The 23,516-nt window shown below is 36.0% G+C and overlaps 1 protein-coding gene across 1 annotated transcript in view; it reads left to right on the top strand.

Moving 5' to 3' along the window:
• The window catches only part of LOC139146245 (RIMS-binding protein 2-like), a 157,412-nt gene that overhangs the window by 61,827 nt on the left and 72,069 nt on the right, over window positions 1-23,516 (top strand). The window contains exons 7-8 of the mRNA XM_070717653.1: window positions 14,092-14,223; window positions 18,984-19,067. Coding sequence (XP_070573754.1) covers window positions 14,092-14,223; window positions 18,984-19,067 — 216 coding nt within the window. The remainder of the gene's footprint in view (window positions 1-14,091; window positions 14,224-18,983; window positions 19,068-23,516) is intronic.

Raw genomic sequence — 23,516 nt, 5'->3', positions numbered from 1 at the left:
TACAAGTAATGCAAGAACAATTTAACCCTTTCACGACCATGGTTTAGCCCAAACCTATTGTTGTTAGTGATGATTGTGGAATTTTTCACTGGGAATGGGGGTGGGGGGTGAACTTCACACCTGAACCTCCCTGGTTGCAGGTATGATGTGGAATGCCCCATACTTTTTATGCAGTCAAGCAGACTTCATAAACCTACACATAAAAGTTTGATATTATTCCTTCAATAACATAAAATCAGCATCAAGGAATTTTTTAAGCTGTATTGTTTTTCGTAAGAACTGTTTGTTTCAAACAAAATGTTCAGCTGCTCTGTCTGACACAGAATTTAAACCCTCGTAATCTGTTCACCCACCAGTATCATGTGAATGGTTTTAAAACTAACCCGAAGATCAACTCATAAACATCTTACATTCTGAAAAAAAAAAACTGATGCATGATAAAAACATTAGGTCACCCCAACCAGGTCAGACATGATCATTACACATTTCATTCCTGAGGGTATACGATTTATCACAAAATATGACGCACGGACTCCCTCGACTCCCAAGTTGCCTGCAACAGTTTAGCTATACCATGGAAAATGATATGAGCTCAGGAGCCAAGGGTTAAAATGGGATTTTGAAGACAGATAGCAACTTGGAGCTGAACATTGGGAGATAGAATAATATTGCACACAATATGAAGATTAATTTTCAATTTTCAAGGCTACGATCATTTGCCTCTAGATTTTTCCTAGTTTTTCATACTTTTTGGACAGGGAACAAAGCTGATGTTCCAGAGTTTCTGTAGGAAGGATCTGTGACATCAATGATATAATCTATAAAATGGCCGATAAAATTGAAAAGAGGAAAGTGAAGTCACTAAAAATTATAAATCAGTCTTGCAAACACAAAGCAGTGGAAATTGTTGCCACAGGGCGGCGGATGGTGTTGTGTGCCCATCAAAACAAAACAGGCGCCATGCACGCCTACCCATCACTCACTGTTCTGCTAATCTTGACTGCACAATTGAGGGGCTTCCTCAACTTTTCCAACAAATTTCCTCTTTTTCTTGAGGCCTGGAAAAATATAATTGAGTAAATTCATGGTGCTGATTGATAAAAAAAGTGATGAGTTGGCCTACATGATATTGAAACTTGAGTGCTGTTCTGATAATTCAACTAGTTTATGATTATCAACAGTCGTGGTATATGTCTGTTTGTCTCTGAGTTGCCATGGTTTCATAGCTCATAATCACCGGCTAAAATTTCTTAGCAATATATGTCTAATACATTTATCACCGCTGCAAATCAGTGAAAGATTGAATACTCTGAAAACGGCAGCACGATGAAATTCTGTATAAACAATTTAAACTCGTACTCTTGTCATCCATCATTAATTTTGTAACTGGAGTTGGGAATGATGGTGGAAACCAGAAGAAATCAATATTTAATGAAGGTACAGCATACAGATACGTGCGATCCTTTGCTGGGATTTCATTTTCAAAGAGAAGTGCCAGGTTTCTTGAGCAAACACTCCCATCAGTTTAAATTTCTCATGAAGTATAATCATGCCTTCATTGTACTGGTTTAAGCTTCAGGAAATATCGGAAGGTTGATTATCGATTATATGGTAAGAATTTATTAAAATTTCATTTCCCTATGAGTGAAAGCATCTATGCAATTCTGCGACTTAATTTTAAGGGGACTGGAAACTGTACCGCTGGATAGACTTTCATATAAAGTACTTAATACCAACTTTTTTGACAGCTTTGCTTGATAATTCATCAATGGCATACCGCTTGAAATTAAAAAAGTTTTACTGGAGATGTGAGATTTTAGACCAAACAGCGTTTTTTTCTGAACTCACTGTATGTCAGTCACACTCATAAAGCTCAAATATACGGTACTCAACAAATGCAAATTTGCCCATAACTTTGTTTAGTTTCAATAATCTTTACGTTTCTAATCAAACTTTTCTGAAAGCTACTCCTTTTAAATTTTAAAATTTGTTCTTTACACTATAAAGCATCCAAATATTAAAACCGGATCATAAACTTGAAGTTCAAAATCATGGAGACTACCAGAAATAGTGGCATAAAATGAAAAAAAAGTGTTTTGAACACTCTGACTTCTCAAGATGTACAAGGAGTCTCAACCCTTTGAGTGCCAAAGTTAACTTTTGTTGCCTTCATAAAATATAGTGCAGACAATTTTTTTTTCAGATCAAGACAATTTCTTTTCAGATTTTTCCCAAAATTTTGATAAAAATTGTAGTCAATGAAAAGTTATGTCCTTTCGCTTCAAAATTACAAAAACAATTACAGAAAATTTATGAAAATTTGTAAAATGTTGCACTAAAATTTTGATGGAAAAATTACAGCTCTCAAAGGACAATTTCTTTTCAGATTTTTCCCAAAATTTTGATAAAAATTGTAGTCAATGAAAAGTTATGTCCTTTCGCTTCAAAATTACAAAAACAATTACAGAAAATTTATGAAAATTTGTAAAATGTTGCACTAAAATTTTGATGGAAAAATTACAGCTCTCAAAGGGTTACAAAAAATGTAATATTCCCATTATCTGTATAATTGTCAATATTTGTACCGGCGCATGATTAGTAGAGGTTAGGTATGCCCTGTGAAGCCAAGTGAAAAGAACTTTCAATGAGCTAAACGTGCCAGGGCATATGATCAGCTCTTCAATATGGACCATAGGGAGGGAATTCGCAGCAGATGAACATACACTGTAGAAACGAATTCGAGGAGAAAGTGACATTATGAGTGATGCAAATTTCCTTTTAATGGAAACAATGATTGCTACCTTCATATGGATGAAAAACTTTCCAAACTTGGAAAATTAAATAGAAATTGCGTAGTGATCGTAACTTTGCTAGAGCTATTGACAGCTATCGTACTTGGGTTTGGTAATTTCGTTCGTTTATGACAAGCGTGACATTGTCTAACATTCCAAACAAGAACAACAAAAAATAAAGCAAAAGATTTTTTCCTCTTAATAGTAGTACTTCACAAATGAGATCTCACACTGTTATTTCAATCACAAATCAGACACTAAACACCTTAGCCCCAGATGCACCATGATGCACCAAATTCAAGCATGACAAAGTGTTCTGAAATGCATTCAGAAAATATACCTCAGAAATATGAGGCCAACAAAAAGTGTACTCAGGCTAGTAATATCATTACATTGTTTGGATTTTCCTGGACTGTCTGGAGATTATCAGAAAACGCTTCAAGACTGCCGTTAGATAATCAGAAAAAACTTCTAGACTGTCTTGAAATTGTCCGACAATTTTAAAGACTGTCTTGATATCATCAGAGAACACTCACTTTCCAAGACTGTCTTTGAGATTATCAGAGTACACTCATTTTCAAAGACTGTCTTTGAGATTATCAGAGAACACTAACTTTCAAAGACTGTGTTAAGATATAGAGAACACTCCAATAGCTGCACTTGAGATCATCAGAGAACACCCACTTCCCAAGACTGTTTGCATGTATTATCTGAGAATACCTTATTTACATACTCTCAAAAGGCCATTCTCAAATTTTTCAGTATTATTTTCCCTGTACATTCGGAAAGCAGAGACCTGGGCAAGTAGACTGTTTGCGGTTTTGTGTATATACCCATAATGCTTTGAAGTAACAAGGCAAGAAATTGAATATCAGGTGAACTCTGGCATTTACTTTGAATTACACGGACAAACTAGGTCTTCCCGGTAGTTTGCTGTTGGAATTGGATTTGCCGCGATGCACTATTGAATCTGCATACACTGGTTGACTTCACTGTGCTTTGTGTACACTGACGTGTTGATGCATTTCCATCGAGACGCGGCTCAAAAGAAAAGAATCAAAATTTGATTTCACTCAAAAGAAACGTGTCTGGGAATTCATCAGCGTTATTAATTTTGTTGATTCTGCACGCTGGCTTGTGTAATTGGTGCCACTTTTCTACAGCTTTTCTGTTGGGAATTAGCTCAGACAATAACTTCATTTACGGCAAAGAGGCATCATGAAGTGAGCATTTAAATCTCGTGAAGTTACCAGAAGTGCACATCTTTTATGATTTATGCCTTATTGACCACAGATGCAATCTAAATGAAAAAGTACACGTAATCCTTCAGTCCTGGGTTATGTTTTTGGATCGTGGAACAGATTTTCAAAACTAGTCTGAGAAAAAAGCAATTAGATTCAAAGAGGAGGAATACAACATATAGAATTGCAGTTACATACATGTATGCAATTATTAATTTCCTTCCTAATTAATTTCCTTCTTATTTACATGTTCGGGTTGGTGGATGTATCAAGTCCCTGCTGTTGACTGTGATCAGGGTAGGAATACCCTGGTGTATTAGTCTGACTCCAGTCATCCAAATTGAGCATAATCCGAGCCATGAGACCAATATTATGGGATAGATAATGCAATATAGGTTTGTGATAGAATATCTACATGTGAACTCCTGCCCTATATAATACCTGTATGTCGTAGCATACTTTACGATACGATACGATACGATACGATACGATATAATAAGAAATTTATATAGCGCCTGGTATCCATCATAGTGTTCACTGGCGCCACTGGCGCTTTACACAGTGTCACATATGGGGTAAAAATCAGAAGAAATGAAATAACCTGATTTTTAATAAATCTAAGTAGCAGAATGAACACACTGTCTGCCAACCCTATCGCCCATCACACATGTATGTCAAATGTGCACTACTTTGATAATTTATCAAACCACAAAGTAGAAATATCAGCCAAGCAAACTTTAATGATTCAAATAGAATAACAGCTGCGGCATAAAATTTTCAACAGCATTCCGTCCCATGGGAAAAGAAAGCGTTATTAACACTAAAGAAAGTGTCTAGTTTTCAATCGATTTATGACACACCAAGTGTGTGCAATTGCTAAATCATATTTTAATCAATAATTTACGGGCATGTTCTCGCTAGAAAGGGTTGCCGTCGGTGGTGGCCTACATTGTTATATCCAGAGTTCAAAGATATCACTCCACTAACAGATCTCAATGAAACTAGATTTTTTGCGTGACACTCTGCACAAATACCACTATGAAAACATGGGAATATCTCTTGGGTGTTCTGTCATGTCCAAGGTTTACTGGAAACGACAGGTTATTTTCCGTGATAACGCTCAATGTTCGTCTGGAAGAGTGTCTCTTGATGACTGTTCATGCATGCAAAAATTTATCTGATCATCAAATATAGATGAACAAACCCTTATCAGTTCTGTTTTTGTGGGTCATGTACATGTATCCTAAACAGTAGGATTTTAAAAGTATATTGATTAGTGTAATGAAACCCTGGGACTGAAAAACATGCTTTTGAACAGATAGACACATTAAGCTGATTGCACAAAATTAATCACCATAAACTTGATCTTTTTGATGAATTCACACATTATATTCACACTATGTAGGCATACAGTGTACTGGTAGATACTTCTAGAGAGATACTGAATTATGCTAAACATCCAGGTATCTGTATTGAAAGGACACAAGGAGGTTGAAATGCTCGGAATGTGATCTCATTTTGACACCATTTGAAAGTAGGTCATCTTTTGAAAAACATAGCTATTATTGATCACAGTCTTTGTAAAAAGTCATTAGATGGTCAATTATGAATGAGTGATATTCAGTCTTATATCATGAAACTCCCAGTACCATGGCTAAAATGAAAAAAACGTGTTTGCAGGATTAGTATGTCTTGATCAGTTTTCATATGGGAATAGCTTCTAGCTACACAGTTACTTAGAAAATTCTTAGAAGCACAGATCTCTTGTGGAAAATGTATATCAGTGTTTAATTCTATCTTTAGAGCTCACAAGGCATGTAACAATATTCTCTTACAAAATAAGGAATGCCTGATCTTTGCAGAACAATCCTCTATCCGGTATCCTGCATATATTTTATACTGCCTAAGAGTTTTCATTGTACCGGTATTCTAGAATATAGTATGACATACATGTGTATCAGATAGTATATCATACCAGTGTATTGATGGTGAAAATCCAGTGATCTGATTGATCGAGACATGAAAATAACCATGCTTTATTCATGATATAGCATGGTGAAAACAACCATGCTATATTCATTTTTTAACGTTTCATGCCAAAATTATGATGTAATGGTTAAACAACCTCAGCAGTTGATATACATGTACATGTACCACTTGGTTTTGACCAGTTCACTTGCTATCCCTCGTGTATAAGACATGAGCTAGTCAAAATTTTATGGTGTACCATAGCCTGGCATGGTTTATTGCTTAATTTTATAACTTCCTTCCAAGTTTTACATTGTGTAAGTCAGTAGGATGGTTCTCATCGGTACACTGTACATAAAGCTGACTGAACAGTTTAGATGTGGTCATGTGATATCATCACCATTGCCTCTCATTGACTAATATGGATAACTTCCTTCCAAGTTTTACATTTTGTAAGTAGGATGGTTCTCATCGGTACACTGTACATAAAGCTGACTGAACAGTTTAGATGTGGTCATGTGATATCATCACCATTGCCTCTCATTGACTATTATGGATATACGGGTATTTATGGAGTTCAACATTCAGCAACAAATTTCAAGTACGTTGTTCATTTTGAAGCAAGATGCTTAAAAAACGATATATTTGTAAGACAGAATGAGTGAAATATTTTTTGAGTTTGTAGGTTTCTCTGTCATAAACGGTATAAAATGAGCAATCTTAGCTTCTCAAAGTGGAAGCTAGGAACAGCTGGTCAGAGAAATAAAACTTTTATTGATATTTTTTATTGATCTGTAGGTGCTTTGAGGACTCAGTATTTGTATTCAAGTGTGTGCATGGTTTCTAATTTTAAATACAAAACTGTCAACAAAAAAGGAGATTGCTCATTCTAGAGAGAGAATTGCATTTCTGGTCAAAATCTTAGAATGCCTCTGAGCTCAGTAACTGCTGGTGCTGAGAGGGAATATTGGAACGCAGAGGCATATGATACTCTTATTCTTCTGGCTCGTACTTTTTAGTTTGACTTCAGGGCACACAGTAACATTTCTATGCCAGTATTGCTGCTGTATTGATTATCTCAAAGAGGTGAATACTTTGGATGTCTCAGGTAAAATGTTTTGATTCTATCCTTCATCCTTGATTTCAGCCCGCAAGACAAAACCTGCGCAAATTGTAAGATACCGGTAGAAACTTGAGCACGCCATGACCTGAGCATCTCAAGTCATGATACTACAGAGATTGAACGTCTTCTTGAAGAAATATGAACAAATGTTTAGCAATCACAGAAGAGACTTCAATTCAAAGACCCTTGCAATTTTATGTAATAATCACATTTAGACAAACACAAGATGTACCAGTTGTACTGACAGAGAGAGATAGTTACAATAGTTTCGTCGTTTGGAATGACGCCATATTTCACCAGGATTGCCCAATGCTCATGATATATATTTCCATCTTGATAGGAATTGCTAATTTGCATGTTACATCTTTACAGAAAGAACATTTAATTGAAATCAATACTAGTAATATGATGTACGGTTGTTCTGAGGAATCATGCACACTGTCTGGTAAATTTTTGATGAAATCATTTGACTGGCTCACAAACTACACACTACGGTAATTATGTTATTGAATACATTGTTATAATGTAACCACATCTTTGTCAACCACATTGTTGCAATACTGTATAGTATTATGGACATGTTGGGGCAGTTTGATGTTGTTCAAGATGCCAAAAGTTGTACCAGGTTTTCTAAAATGAAATTTGACTTTGCTCATTTAATTTCTGTATCAAGTGTGAGTCTTCAAGAAAAAAGCACTAGTATTTGTGCAGTCACAAAATCATTCATGTTTTTCAGACCAAATTTTGAAAGTTGGAAAAAATAACACAAATTAAATGATGATGGGAAACGTGAATTTGGATCATACATAGCAAAGTAAATGTTGCGTATGAATGGAAACCAGGGAAAAAGTGACTGTACTACTGTCTTACAGCCGACACAGAGTCTAGATCTTGAAACATTAGCATGGCAATTTTCAGTGCCAGCTCATGAAACACAAGCTCTGACTACATTGCCGCTAGGTATTTGAAGGAGGTTAGTTGTTTCATGCAAGTCTGTTTTCCCTGTACCGGTGAGTTCACTGTGCTTTGTACAAGGCATAAAGTTGTAATGAGGTTTTGTGGCCAAAGACTGCTTGTACCAGCTACTGGTACTCATTGATTGTCACCATGAAAATTCATCAGTCACGTACAAAGCAACTGTAAAAATTCAGATTTGCATTTGGCCCCAACAGAATTATATGGAAATACATGTATGCAAATTTAACTGGTGAGGTTTTAAATAGGTGACTTGGTTCTTTACATTTTCTCTGAGCCTCTCCTAAAGGTTTTTTCTCTAAACAGATAAGAAAATAGGAAATGAATGGCTTTATGTTATCAGACCTTATCTAAGATGTAATTCTGTTACTGCTCATCTGCTGTACTTACATCAGCTGCTACTGACATCATGTAATCTCTCGTTCGTTCGGAGAGAAAGTTGTTTTCCAGGCATGGAAGTGGAAACTGAAACACAGGCACTGACCCGTTCAGTCTGTGTAGAATATACAGCTTCTATATAACCACTGCTATTGATTCACAACACGTTCTACTTCAAAAGCATGTTACCGGATTATTTAATAACTGTGTTTATTGTTTCAGAGTTAATTAAACTATGCATGGAAGTGGGTTAATTTCCAGCTGAGGCTGGCTTTGGTTTCAAGCGTCTGGTTTGCACAGTGTTTTGAATGTGTCACCCAAGCTGTTGATAGAGAAATTTCAGAGCAGGGTCAATTTAGAAAAATTGGCACTGGTTACTGTGGTTTGCGTATCGATTAGCTGCCAGTCAGTCATGAAACAGAGCATGTTTACAATGCTTTGATGCCAGCATTATACATAAATGGTAGTACTAATTAGGCGTAACCAGACCTGTTTGCAAAGAAACAATATCCCAAATTGGAACTGGTGTAAATTTGATAAAATGGTCACCTGTTCAAATTAATATTCGTTCCGACATTTGTACACAGTTACATTCAATATCAAATTTCTTGTCCTGACATCCTAAGATGTGGAAATTCCCCTCAAATGAGAGAACATGGTTTGCCACCTGCATCTAATTGCTTCTCTTCTGAGAAGATAATCTTGCAAATGAGAAACAATTAGTTTTATCTGCAAATTTTTCCACGTTTTTCAGAGATGATAAATTGGTAATTTGATAGTTCCCTTCATTTTTTAGAGAACGAAAATTTGATTGACCATCTTTGTGTATGGGCAGGATGTAGCCTTGGAATTAAATGTCTTTGTAAACCTTCTAGTGGCTTTACATGCACAATTATTACCTATTTGATGTACAATTCTATATCTGCCGTTCGTCTGACAGTTGCGGATTTCATGTCGTATGTGATATCAACTGCTGAATTAGTTACATTGCAATGATGCTGGATGCTGTTAAATATATAGTATCAGACATTTGATGAGACTGCATTAATCATACAGTTTGTTAGATTCATTTCTCTTTTTTTGGTGGGATTGAGGAAGCATTTAGTTCTGAAAACGTGAGTAGGGGAAATATAAAACATTTTGTGTGTAGGTAGTTAAAAAATTATCAGCCAATGGTCACTTGTGAAGACAGTGTCTCCCCTCTTTTATCAGTTAGAATTCTGAAATTACAGTGAATAATCTAGATGACTTTAGTCCCCAGTATGTAGTACACCAGTCTGTAAGCATTTTCAATATACCTGTATGTGTTGTTCTGTGTTCTGGATATGTTTTTTTTGTATTTCCAGATACAAAAAAATGCATCATTTACATACTAGACAGAGCGTTAACATCGATTGACTCTCACAAATTAATCGGTGCTAGATGATGCTGGTTTTATCATTGCAAGGATGCAAACGTAATTGAAACCGTCGATGCCGAAAAGCTTGAATGAGTCTGCCTTGTATCTGACATTCACTTAAGCCCTATGAGGATTATTTTGAAAAATACAAAGATAATACAAAAAACTCATATCTGGTTGTTCCCATCAACTATTGACTAATAACTCCACCTTTTAATACTTGCCATTAAATGGCCTCTCAGGTTTCGTGCGCCTGGAATTATATCTTGCCTCCATTTGCTTAACATGTCCTTAGAGAGCTGCATTTTATACATGTGGTGAGACTGTCCCAGTTTCCCTAATGATGGTAAAATTTTTATGATTTTATGCGGTGTACGTTTGCTTCAAAGTAATCAAATAGGGTGGGTATGTGATAGTGGCTGTTCTATGGCCTGCCTAACACACAATTAATTTCAGTGCATTCAAGCTGCAAATAGCCATCGCTTGATTAATTAAAGCCTTAAGAAATTAAACGCAGGTTCCCACAATGTCAGTTTTTTCCATTATTCTGGAATCGTCTCACAACTGGAGTTCACATTCATGCCTGGAGTGATCATAAAAAAAAATGGCTAATTCAGTCTCCTTTACCGTAACGCTCATGAATCTGTGTTTGAGACTTAACAATAATCGAATAAAAAGGCATATCAGAAGAGAAGTTCAAAAGTCACAGATAAATAGATCAAATACCTGTGTAACAATGTTTGACTGAAATTTCTCAACATGAAGGAACGATTTTCTTTTTTTTAACATGACTTTTCAATTACATGTGAACTGCTGGGTATTTGAAAATACTTCAATCCCATGTAATTATGCAGTTAAGGAATTAGTTATTCCCATTAGGTAACTTGTAATAATAATCAATGCGAATATTTCAAGGCAATTTAAAATTGTTTAAGTGGTTACAAGGAAAAGGAGCCGGAATGCACACCCAGGTGTTCCCCACACAGGATTATTTGTAGTGGCTGACACAAGAGCACACTACATAAAGTTTCATGTATATGGCACGGTGGTTTCGCCGTTTAAATTATTCAGAGGGGCAAAACAGGGTTCCCCGTACGTCACATCGTTACAATCATTAATACATCAAGACTTTGTGAGATCATTGGTCAGCCATTTTTACTCGACTGTGAATTACCCACGCTGGGCGTCGTTAGTATTCTGTGCAAAGGGCGGGAACATGTGATTTGTATCAGCTACAGCAAGTCACTTTGAGTCCTACATTAGCCAAGCAATTTATCATGAAGTGAGCAGTAACAGCTCTCGGTAGCGTGGCTTGCAATTCTTGGTACAGTTTCTCCAGCATTTGCAGGGCAAGCAGAGCGTAGATGCCCAAATATTGTTTATTTACACTCGCATGAAACAGGAACAGGCTGAATATGTCTCTTTCATCGGGAACAGTCTCTGTGTGTGCGTTTGTGTGACCTTGGAATTTTGGAATTTCTCGGCTGAGAAGGATCTTTTAATTGGCCTCTATTTGGATGATTCCATTGTTGACGGGATGGAGTGAAAAGTAGTGAAGATGACCACATTTGATAAAGGCCGGTGAAAAAAAAAAAAATAAAAAGCCAAGTATCCATCCAAATGTAAATGCAGATGTGCAGGAAGGCTTCAAGCATACAGAATTAGTCGCATCCTGTGTCCGCTCGTCAATTAGAAAACTTAACTGCAGATATGACCAGCGTTTGGAAATAATGCCATTCGGCATGGTTTTTAATAGCTTTACTTGGAAAATACATGTAGACGCAGCTATCAGTGGGAATTGTCTTCACCAGCTACTCATGATAACACAGAGGATATAGTGTACACTATGCTATATATACCAGGGTTCATTAAAAAATCTGAGACACAGGTATGTTTCTTGTCTTTCTTCTATACAATATCAATGGTGTACTGTATCTCTACCAGTGTGTAATATTGTGGTACAAGAACTTTTGTAACGGTCAGTGGGTGAATGAGCTACTGCTAGTATGGATTCTGATATAAGTGTACAGGGAAACAGGCCCCTACAATTATTAGTGTGGTTATTTTTTCTGCTCTGTTCTGGTGACGATAAACAGAAAATTTAACTGGTACTTTTATTTCCATCATCCCATTGCTACCTGTACATGTTCGTGGCTAACTTTGCCTCAGAAACATAACAGATCCTTTGATTTTGGGCAATGAAAGTGTTAATCTCTGTACTGCCCAGATGCCCCAATGCAAAGGTAATTTCATTGAAATTGTAAAATTTACAATATTAATGATGTACTATTATCACACCCTTACATGTATCCATCTTTGCTCACTGTACCAGTAACCCATGTGGTTGTGTCATTTTCATCAGTCATGTAACTCAAACTTGACCCTGACTGATTGATGACATTGTGTAGAGGTTACTCTCCTATTTACATATTATCTGATATGTTTACAAACTGTTCAGTGCAGTTAATAATTTCAAAAACACCTTTGTTTGTAACTTTATAGGCTAGTTATGGTATGTTCCTACCAGCTCTTCATTATAGTCAGTACTTTGGTAACGCCGTTTGAGATGAGTGATCATATGGCTTTCTTATATGCTTGAGACAAAACCTGTCAAATGTAGAAGACTGATACAGTTATTGGAAAATCTTGATATTCTGAACATTCAAAGAATCCCTAAAATCAATCTTGTTCAGTGAGAGACTTGGTCTATCAACTTTACAAAAAGATGCATACATGCATGCATTATGAAAGTCATCTGTATTGTTCACCCATAATATGGATATGTGAATGTCAGAGAGGAAAGAAAAGAAACTCCATCAAAAACTCTGCGCTGAACCATCAGAGTGCAATTACCCCAGAAAATAGCTGTATTTCCTTCACTTGATGAGGTTTGCAGGGAGTCAGGTGTGAAGTACCCTCTCAATGTCCATTTGTGATACAGACAATGAGAAGCTGCCTTCAGACGAGTGTGGTGGCTTTAGAAGAGAGGAACTCATCCATGTAGAGGCAGGGGGTCTGACTGGACTGATGGATTGCAGTCATTTATACCAATGGAAGGCAGTGACAGCATTTTATGTATCATTAGGAGAAAAGTACAGAGATTTTTCTCTGTTCGTGTGTTATTTTTTCAAATCCTGTACTGAGTTGAGTTGAGTTACCTTACGATGGATTGTTGGTCTAAAAAATTTCAGTGTATGTTCCAAAAAAAATTAAAAGAATTTTCAAGCAAGGTCCCTTTCTCTGTGGTTAAAACGTGGATTTAATATTTTTAATTTCGGTTGTATCTGTTTTCGTTTGGCTGATCTAGTACTGGTAAGTTACCGTAATGTGAAGTTTGAAATAAATTGAAGCCAGTTGCTCAAGGGCAAATGAATTCTTTGACTGTTGAACATGGTTCAGAAGTCTTATCTTAATGGCAGTACTCGGGAAATATTGATCAAATATTTTGCTGCAAGAAAATACAGTGAACTGTAATAAGTCTTGTAAAATCTTATGCTTTGCAAGTGTACATGTCAAATGCTGGGTTTGTGATTCTCATATGAAATTCTGCATCTTGAAAATCACGCAAGGAGGTCAGGGTCAAAGTCTATAATCGTGACGTACGACCTACCTGCAAAGAAATCCCTGAATTGACAGCAAATTTAACAATGAGTTAGTGAAGCTTGTGCAGCGATGAATCAGTGAGCTATGTCAGGATATATTTGATGTTGAATTCAATCTTCAGATATTGTAGATGTAACAAAAAAACCAAGTAGTTTAGAAGATCTAAGATCAAAACATTGCTAATGGCTATGTACATATACCTAGCTTAACACATGTCCATCAAAGCATTCACGTTTGGGAAATACAGAATGTGTCTGTTCACATACCAGGGTATAACGAAAATCTTTCATAAAGAATTACACGTTTGTCATGAGAACAGGGATATAACACATATTAAAACAATATATGATATACACGTACATTTATCACAAACTGGGTTAAAAAGTTCTATTCATTATTCTTACCAAGTATTGCAAGATTTATAATGAGTGTGATTTTTTTCCAATGTGTCATATCAAGAATGCAAATGAAAGAAGGGAGTCTATACCAAGAAGCACTGTAAAATTTGTCTAGTAGGCCATAATGGAAGACAATTACACATTTGGAAGAATGTGGTATAATATTGAAATTCATGTGGTTAACGTTTTCTTTTCTTTTTCTTTTGAATCTCAGGAACGACGGCCTCTTGCAAGTGAACCTGATCTTGGCAAGCTTCAAGAGTACAGGGCATTGGAGGAAACGAATCAAGCCTTACAAGAGGAACTCAGGAATTTATCACTAGTTAAAGACGAAAAGGAAAAATTAGTAAGTTTTCATTGATTTTGATAAATTTAGACCTTGCCAAATGTATTTATCTCCGTTACAATGGATTAAATTACTCTGATTTTCTGTACTTGGTATAATACAAACCATTTAGGGTAGATCAACAGATATTTGATTTGCCTCTGTCAATTTGTTCTCAAAATATTGGTATTTATAGCTTCTTTTGTGAATGGAAAACAGACACTGACAAACCATTTTATTTGCAGGCGGCAGATTTTCAAAATTTTTCCATCATCTGTCAAAAGGCTGGAGATGAGTGAAAGTGTCGATATATAGTTGCATTTTTACTTTTTGCATTAGATTTTCTTTACACGCAGCAAAACTAAACTATATGGACATGTAGGTGTGTGTGGACAGGTGTACTGCCAAACAAATAACATGACTCATCTTGTGCAAATTCCTTCACACACATTAGCCCAGAAAAAAAAAAAACACTTGCACGACGCTGATGTATCTTCTTTGGAAAATATTACATTTCTCTCTAGGCAGTGTTTGAACAATGGAGAAAGACATACCCCTGATGGATGCAAATATTTCACTATCTCCATCGTAAATCTACCTGAAGCACACTTCTTGATGCCTGCAGTATAGGGTGACCTACATCTATAGTGATTGTCGCCAGGCCTTAATGTTCAAATGTTGATCCTCCCTTCCAATGAAGTTTACTCAGCGTGTTTTCCCATCGCAGAGTTGAGTGCAATGGTTATTACAAAATAACCAGCACTGTTATGTGCGTATAAAGGTCCATGTACATACATCGTCACTGTACACTATAAATCAGTCCCTGATTTGACAGTGTTTTGTGTTGTATGGCTTATGTTTGTCACTGGTGTTTTATTGTTGACTGTACACTTTTACTAGGCATGTGTGTATCATGGATAATCTGGATTGGGATTTATTGATTTATTATTATTTCTGCTCTACAGACATTGGCATTTTATCTTCCGGTAATTGCAATGTATGATCAGCATAAAATGCAGATTTAAATCTTATAGAAAGTCACGAAAATCAGAAGTACAGTTGGTTTTACAAATTCCAAACATGCCCCTGTTTTTGGCTATCATCAATTTCTCCTGAACAGGATTTGTTAATGCAAATGCTTATACAGGGTAGGTCATTCAAAACGGCACATTCAGTAACTGACATTACACTCACAAAATTGGTCTTTGAGTTCAAATGTTTGTAACTTTCTGTATTTACCAGACAAATTTGAAGAAGATATTTATTACTTTGTGATTTACAGTGTTTGAAGTATCTGTTACTGTGAAAGATTTGTCATTTGAAGAAACAACAAAATCTTTAAGTATCTGGTAAATTGTGTCTGAATCAACTGTACGGTAGTATCACCCATGGTATACATTTAAAATATATGTATATTGTGTCAAAGTAAAATTTACTATTGTGTGATCAAACAGGGAAGTACCGGGCATCCAAATCAGCCATGATGTTAAAACTCTGAACAAAGTAACCAAATACATTCATAATAATAAAAGGAATGGTTCGGTAAAAGATTATGAGAGAAAAAAATGGAAGAAGTTGTGATCTCTTTGCATTTGCATGAATATTTGAACAGTTAAATTAGCCTGGTGAAAATGCAGCCAGTCAGAAAATTTACCAGCTGGCTTGAATTTTATTTGATGAACTTGAGTCCTGCAGGTTCTTTGATGTGCAGATGGCTCCGTCGCAAAATTGCTCCTAAATTATACTGCTTGTTCAGACTTGTATGGTATTACCAGGCATTTTGCAGTTTTCACTAATGCTGCATGATCATTTTTACCCCTAAAAATATATTAGCGCTGAACTCGTGGTATTTAATTGACCTTTTCTAATGTGGAGAAGCATTTTGTGTATCCTGCCCAGACCCCGCAATTCACGTCTTGTTTCACAATTACCCAAGGTAGTAATCGTACACATGTAAGATATATTGTTCTGCCTTCTGGGAATCGAATGTGGATTGGCTAGGCTGAGTCAGAAATCTTGTCTAGAAAATTGACCCATTGATTTCTTAAAGGTTAGGCTTGCGATATTAGTCTCTTCCACTTCTGTTTGATACTTTCCTCATGGCTGGCAGCCATTTCTGCAATCCTGCCCAGAGAGTCTTTCAACGTTAACAGGGTCAAGTTTCATTCTATGAGTTTTGAGATCGAAGAGACATTACAGATATTGGTTTAGGATAAAAGGAATGTATATTTATCATGAGATCGACTTCTGATATACATGAATAATGAAGGTAGATGGAATATTACACCAAAATTTACCCCAAAGTCATAAGATAGACTGATTTCAGCGACATTAAAGACAACATCTAGGAATTTGACTCATGAAGTAGCACTGAAGTCAGTGGCTCAAATGTGAGCTAGTTCTTAGCAAGTAATTGACACATTTCTCACACCATCTCCATCACCATGTTGTGAAGTGTTTACCTTGCCTTGTTATCAACATTCATGTCACGAGTTTGTACTCTTCAAGTACTTTTGATCCACCCGACAGGTCTTGATATTCTCTCTTCCTTAGTTTTTGCTTCATCTACTTTTATGTTGCATTAACTGTACTGTCACAGTTAGCGTAGTCAGGTTCGTACAGTCCTGGAAAACCCTGGAAAACCCTGGAATTTTATTTTAGCCCTGGAAACACCCTGGAAAAATGTCATATTTAGCCCTGGAAAACCCTGGAAAATTAAGATACTTGAGACTGATGTAGTTGAACTTAACAAATATGTTAAGAAATATTCCAAGAAAGCTGAATCTACAGGGAATGTCTTTTGTTGCAAAGTTAAATAGTCTTAGAAGGAGTGCAAATTCTAAGACTGCAAGAACAAATTGAAATACAATCAGTAGCTATACAGTTAGAAGAAAAAGCTCAGGAATTAAAGCAGTAGATAGGTACGGTGTGTCAATAGAAGTTGAGTATAAATTTGTTTTCATGGTCAAGAGCCCTGGAAAATTACTTGATTTTAGTTGAAATAGCCCTGGAAAACTGGTCAAAAAACCCTGGAAAGCCCTGGAATTTTATTTGTCCTAAGAGGTATGAACCCTGGGCACACAATCACCCAGTGAAGGCATCATAGTCAAAATCACTTGGCCAAATCACCATCCTAGAAAGAGTGGTTCAATAACCAAGTTATTAAAGTTGTTACAATTTTTCTGACTGTGAGCCCTCCACATGGAGAAGAGTTCATGAAGCACTCACACTCATATACTCTATATCTATGCTTTCCGCATCATATCTTACATACAAACACATTTTTCTGTTGACTACCACATCGCTCAGTTTGTCCAGAGTCCAGCTTTTTCGTCTACTTTCTTGTAAAAGACCATTGACAACCTGATCAGGCAGTAATCCAGATACATTACGATCACGTTGTCCTAAACAACACATCATCCAATCAAAGTACCCGTCCATTTAATGGTTTTCCTATCTGAGCCAGGTCACAACGTTGCCATTAATTAAAGTTTACCGAATCAAAGCTTAACCTGGCAAGCCAAGACATTCATCCAGATCTGTCTCCTCGCTAAGTATCCTTGCTATGAAGATTTCCCACATGGCTGACAAATTGCTTAATGTTGTCTGAAGTCGCGACCTAAATTGTGAGCCGAAACTTACTTAAAGTGTAATTTAGGGAAGTCAGTGTACAAGGTGACCATTGTTGGCTTCATTTGCTTCTACTTTCAAAGAACAGCCAGAATTGCAATGTCTCTGACATGGTCACAATCACTTGTCCATCTTTGTGATGAGGACATCATATAATTTTGCATTACACCATCTGATCTTCAATTGGTCGAGTTATTCCAGCCCGAAATGTACATTGATATTTTCTCATGTCCAAGACAAGGTCATGCAAAATCTAAGATTCTGTGAGGAGCGAATTTCTTTTCATCAGATTCTGTTTAGAAGTACTTGGTGCAATATGGCAAGGTCTCTTCACATTATAATATCTACTAGAGAGCAGCCAAATGTTGACATGTTTGACAATAAAACTCATCTTCTCTTTTGATGGTAATCATGTACCCATATCATCAGTTCAGTTTGGGAAACATTAACAAATGAAATTACGCAGCAAAATGTCCTCCATCTGAAATAAAATCTGATAGTGTGTTTTTCAATCCATGTCCCAGAGGCAAATACATCAATCGAAATGTTACTGACTGTCAGTGATAACATTACCAGCGGACAATGCGAAAGAAATAAAAGTTGGCGTATACATGTATCTCATGATTGATCTGAGGATAGTTACAATCAGAGAGGTCGTGTATTCAAAACAAACAAGGTCGTTTTATTCCATATTGACGTTGTGACTTAGTCAGGATCATATTGATTTATGCTGGATCTTGTTACAAGCCACAGTCAGAGACTGAGCAGGACATCATTTACAGGATCACGGTACAAATTGAAATCAAATCAGCCCAGCAGAGCGCTGAGCTTCATTCAGGGTTATTCGTGGTCACAGCAAAAAAACCTGTGGATTTATCTGGAGTGTGGGCGGATCAGACAGCAGAGGAAGAAAACACCATCCATTTACTGACAGACACTTCACTCCACAGATGTTAAGTCCATCCCCAGGGCAGTCTTTCTAGGTTTTCATTTCCAAACAACAGGCAGGCATCAATTATGTATCCTCCTGATATCGTAATGATGCTACCGTATTAAATATCCGCTCTCAGTAAAAATAGAATCTATGAATAAGTAATGAGATGTGATTTGTAATTAACAAAATCTTATTTGCTGTTTATTTCATCATCTAGGAGGTAGAGCTTGCACAGAAGAAAATAGAATGTGAAACTTTGGAGAAAGAGAGTAGCAATTGGCAACATCAATGTTCTACTTTGGTAAGGAATTCTTCATCTCTTCATTCTTCATCTCGTTTCCATAAGCACCTGTACCAGTATATGAAATAACAGTCAGTGCAGTGTGTGATGTAGTGAAAATTTGGCAGCTGGGAAATGATGGAAGTTGGTGCGATCTGTGTATTTCACAGCGCAGTAAAGCAGCGGGAGTGGAAAATGCAGCCAAAAGGTTGTGTATAGCCTGACATCCCTGCCAGTATTACCAGTCCAGTAGAGGTTGAAATCTGAATTTCAGTGTTGGTTATATTTTAAATGCATAAATTCCAAATTCTGAATCATTAATCTGGATTGAATTATTTTAATCCAGATTCTAGGTCAACCATCTGTGATGCGTCATTCCATTACATAAAGCAAACTGCTACTGAATACTGTTGGTTCATCCAAAACTTTGAAATTTGTGTCTTTTTAAGAGATTTGAACACAAAGAGCACTGCTGTTGGTAGCAAACAGCATAGCAATGTCTGATTGCCTTGAAATTCCTGTGATTTCTTTTTTTGCTCTGCAAAGGATCCTGGGCCTGTTTATTTTAAGTGTCATTTTTAACGGCAGTCTAGAATATTTCATTTCTGTGATCTGCAGAAAAAAAATTGTATGAGCCAAAGGAATTGAGGAATTAGCGGAATATCAAAATTCCTATTAGAACCCCTTTGGCATTCCTGGAAGTAGCAATGTTAAGAGGCTTTCAAGGTGCCAGTGTCTGAACCCTGAGGATAAAACCATTCACAAAATGAGCTTAATACACTTACTCCATATGCCAAATGTTTGAGTCAGGAACATTATGTAGTGTAATGGGACAGGTATGTAGAGCTCTTGTTGAAAGGTCAATATGAAGAGAGACAGCATTTTGCAAATCATCAGGTGTGTTTTCCCCTTATTTCATTTTTAACATGAAGTCCATTCCAGAGTTTTATGGATATTGCTAATTACGTCGTCATTTTAACTTGATGAATTATGTGCTCTACTATAAAGACTTCAATCCATAGTACATTTTCGATTGGAGAAGTCCAGGTATGCCGATGAAAGATAGATATTCCATGGCTTCCCAAATGAGTGATTTCTCCAGACTGTTGAAATTAGCCTCGACATGCTAGACACTATTAATGGCTTCACATTTGGATCAGGAATGTGTTGCCGTACCAGTGGAAGATGACAGGCCACTACACACTGAATGCTATTCTACACAGTGTTTTAATCAGCCCTAAATGTGCAGTTAAACAGCAGACGACAATTTATGTTTACTGAAATGTGAGACATGTTCTAACTACCAGTACTGCCAGATAAAGTAAAAATATAAATGAATCAAGGACTGACTATAAATTAACTGTGATACCAGGAGTTATAAAACAGATTAGGCATAAACTGGAGGAGGCCACCATTACTTGTCAATCAGGAACGTACTGTTACATTGGGGAGTTCAATGAACAATGACACAAGTAACAACCGAATATTTTATTCATTTTTTGTGTCAATAATTGATTTTTTTAAAATAATGACATTAAATGGTTAGTTCAGAAAATACAGGTGTATATTACATCATCCAACTGAAAAATCTGAATTTTGTTGCCAAAAACAGTCACTCGGTAGTTGTACGGAACCCTTTGACGTTATTTGGACCATGGTACGCGTATGTACATAGTGCATTGCTTACTATGCATGTTCTGTCACCTCATTTTAGCATTTGAGCATACAATATCATCACAGAGGATAGAAAGCAAGATACATGAACATACCAGTGAATTGCTGCACCTCGAAAAACGTTTCCAAAACTGCTTTCTTAAGATACTGTCAAATGAAACCAGTGTTGCAGTAACTGTCTAGTACCAGTATTTCTTGCTAGAATACGAACCTTTCTTAGACTGTTTCTTATGTATCAGGTGTTCCTAAGTATGGATGGATATGATTGAACTGAAACTTGCCAACTTTACTATGAAGCAATAATTCCTTCAACAAGGGCTCATCATTATAGAATTAATGTTGCTATGAATTTGAATTTTATACCATTGAATTTTATTGCATTCCACAATTTACAGAATGTTTCATGAGAAATGTACCTTCCTCACACGAATGTACCGGTACTTACTTCAAAATGGGACATCTGTATATTTAATTACAGACAAATTAGCATAATACTTAAAGTCTTTTAGGAGGGAATTTCACATCTCCAGCTACTTGAAAGGTGGCTGCTGTCTTTTGAGATATGATTTTCATTCACATAAAAATTGTGATTGCTCAGGGGACAGTGAGTCCATGGAAGTAGACCAAAGTATCACTCATAAATTACAGAGACATTTCAAAGAGATTCTTAATCCAGTAAAATGTAGCCTGTAAGAGAGAAAAGGGTCAGCATAAATGTCAGGTTACTCATCTCAGCCATCAAAATGAAGTGTTAGTGATGTGCCAGGTACTCAGTGTGTTCATCATTACCTGCCATCAAGGCCGGATATTGAGAGAATAATCTGATGAAAAATTAGTGATTACTAGTATATACCCTTCAGGGTTAGACTAACATCAGAGATAGCTAATTCACAAATCTTTTTTTTATGTGTTCTGTCTAATTTTTAAGTTTTGTTCAAAGTACACTGATTTATATGCTCACGTTGGATGTCACCTTTGGTGGGTGTTTTAAGTAACAATTTCTTCAATAGGTGAAACTCAAAAGATATGATGTACAATCAGCCATCACTTTTCAAAGATTCTTTTAAGCAAAAGCTTACTGTATCCATGTCTTGGTAAATCACATTTTAAATTTTTGGCTCTATCACAAAGTGATTTTGTTTTGTTTGTGGAAGAGCAATGAACGGTAATGTCAATTCCTCTGCCAAGAGAAAACAGTCTTCAGTACTCAAGGCTCAAAAGAAAATGTTAAAGGGACATGTTCACTTGACAGTTTAGTACCATCTCGTATCTTAATTTGATTTTTAACTTCAGCCTTGGGCAGTTGTAGTACCTTCTGACACTTTTTTTTTTTTTTTTTTTTTTTTTTTTTTTTTTTTTTTTTTTTTTTTTTTTTTTTTTTTTTTTTTTTTTTTATTCATTTTAACATAAAAAAGAGATGGAGCAGGGTGTACAAGTGTAATAATTCAGAAAAAAAAGGAAAAATTCAATCTACATATCACAGTGCATTAAAGAATTCTCCCCAAAGATCATTAAATTTTCTTTCCTGTCTTTTTGTCTTATATATGAATTTCTCGATACACAATTTTCTCTTAAGTTCTGCAAGGAAAATAAACAGGAAAAGATCTTCATTTTTTCTCTTCTGTGTATAAATAAACCATTTTCCATGAAAAATACAATAGTTTAAAATGTGACTCATTTTGTTTGCGGAGGTTATACCCAGCAATACATGTTGGTGGAAATACTAATACTAATATTCATTACTTGAGAAATCCATTTTGTAAACGAAGTCCAAAAATTCTTTGTAGAATTACATTCACCGAAGTAGTGAACTACGGTGTCCTTTTCCTGGCAGTAATTACAGTTTTCTGAATTGGTAAGCTTCCACTTAAAAAGTAGTGCATTGCAAGGGAAAACTCTATGTAATATTTTGTATTGTAAAGCTTGTATTTTAGTTTCTTTCACTGAACGGAAAACAAGTGTATAATTTTTGCCCAGTCTTCTTCTTGAATATCCGAAAAAAATTCATTCCATCTCTGTTTACTAGAATTCTTAAACACTGGGCGCTTAAACATAAAACGACTGTATAGCTGACCAGTTTTCATTGTTGAAGCGTCTCTGACATTGCTTTCATTTGTGTCTCTATCCAGAGATAAAATGGTTTTCCAGGTTTTGGAATAGCAGATTTTAACGAAAAGTAATGAATGAAATTTGTTGGGTTCAAATTATGTTTCTGTTGAAAAGTTTGCATATCAATAAAGCTACCAGTATTGCCAACAACATCTGAAACTTTCTTAATACCTGCATCATACCAAGCTCTGAAAAACAAAGGCTTTTTGTCTGCAGTGACGATATATTTATTGAACCACAATGGTTCATTAAGGATTTCTTTTTTGGTATTTGGCGTTGATGAGTGGATCTGACTATGATATAATAACATTTGTTTATAAAATAAAGGCAAATCTTTCTCAATGAAAGTCTTATCAAGGTTTGAATGTACAAAGTCTTCAAAAGAAATATACGGAAAAAAGCTTTGCAAATAACATTTCCACCTTCCGCTCGGATACTCCAAGAAACGTTTTATCCAAGCAACTTTCAAAGCTTTTACATGACATTCAAAATCAATCATATTTAAACCACCCGACTCTTTCGGGCTTGTAACTATTTCTCTTTTAATTTTGTCTTTTTTCCCTGACCACAGAAAATTAAAAATAATAGAGGTTACCTCTCTGATTATATGGTCAGGAACAGGTAGAACTGAGGCAATGTAGGTTAGTTGTGGTATGGCAAGTGTTTTGATGATAGTTACTTTGCCAA

Source organism: Ptychodera flava, chromosome 12, assembly GCF_041260155.1.
Source record: "Ptychodera flava strain L36383 chromosome 12, AS_Pfla_20210202, whole genome shotgun sequence".
In the NCBI taxonomy this organism is placed as follows: Eukaryota; Metazoa; Hemichordata; class Enteropneusta; family Ptychoderidae; genus Ptychodera; species Ptychodera flava.
Note: the sequence above shows the minus strand (reverse complement) of the source record. Positions and strands in the feature narration are given on the sequence as shown.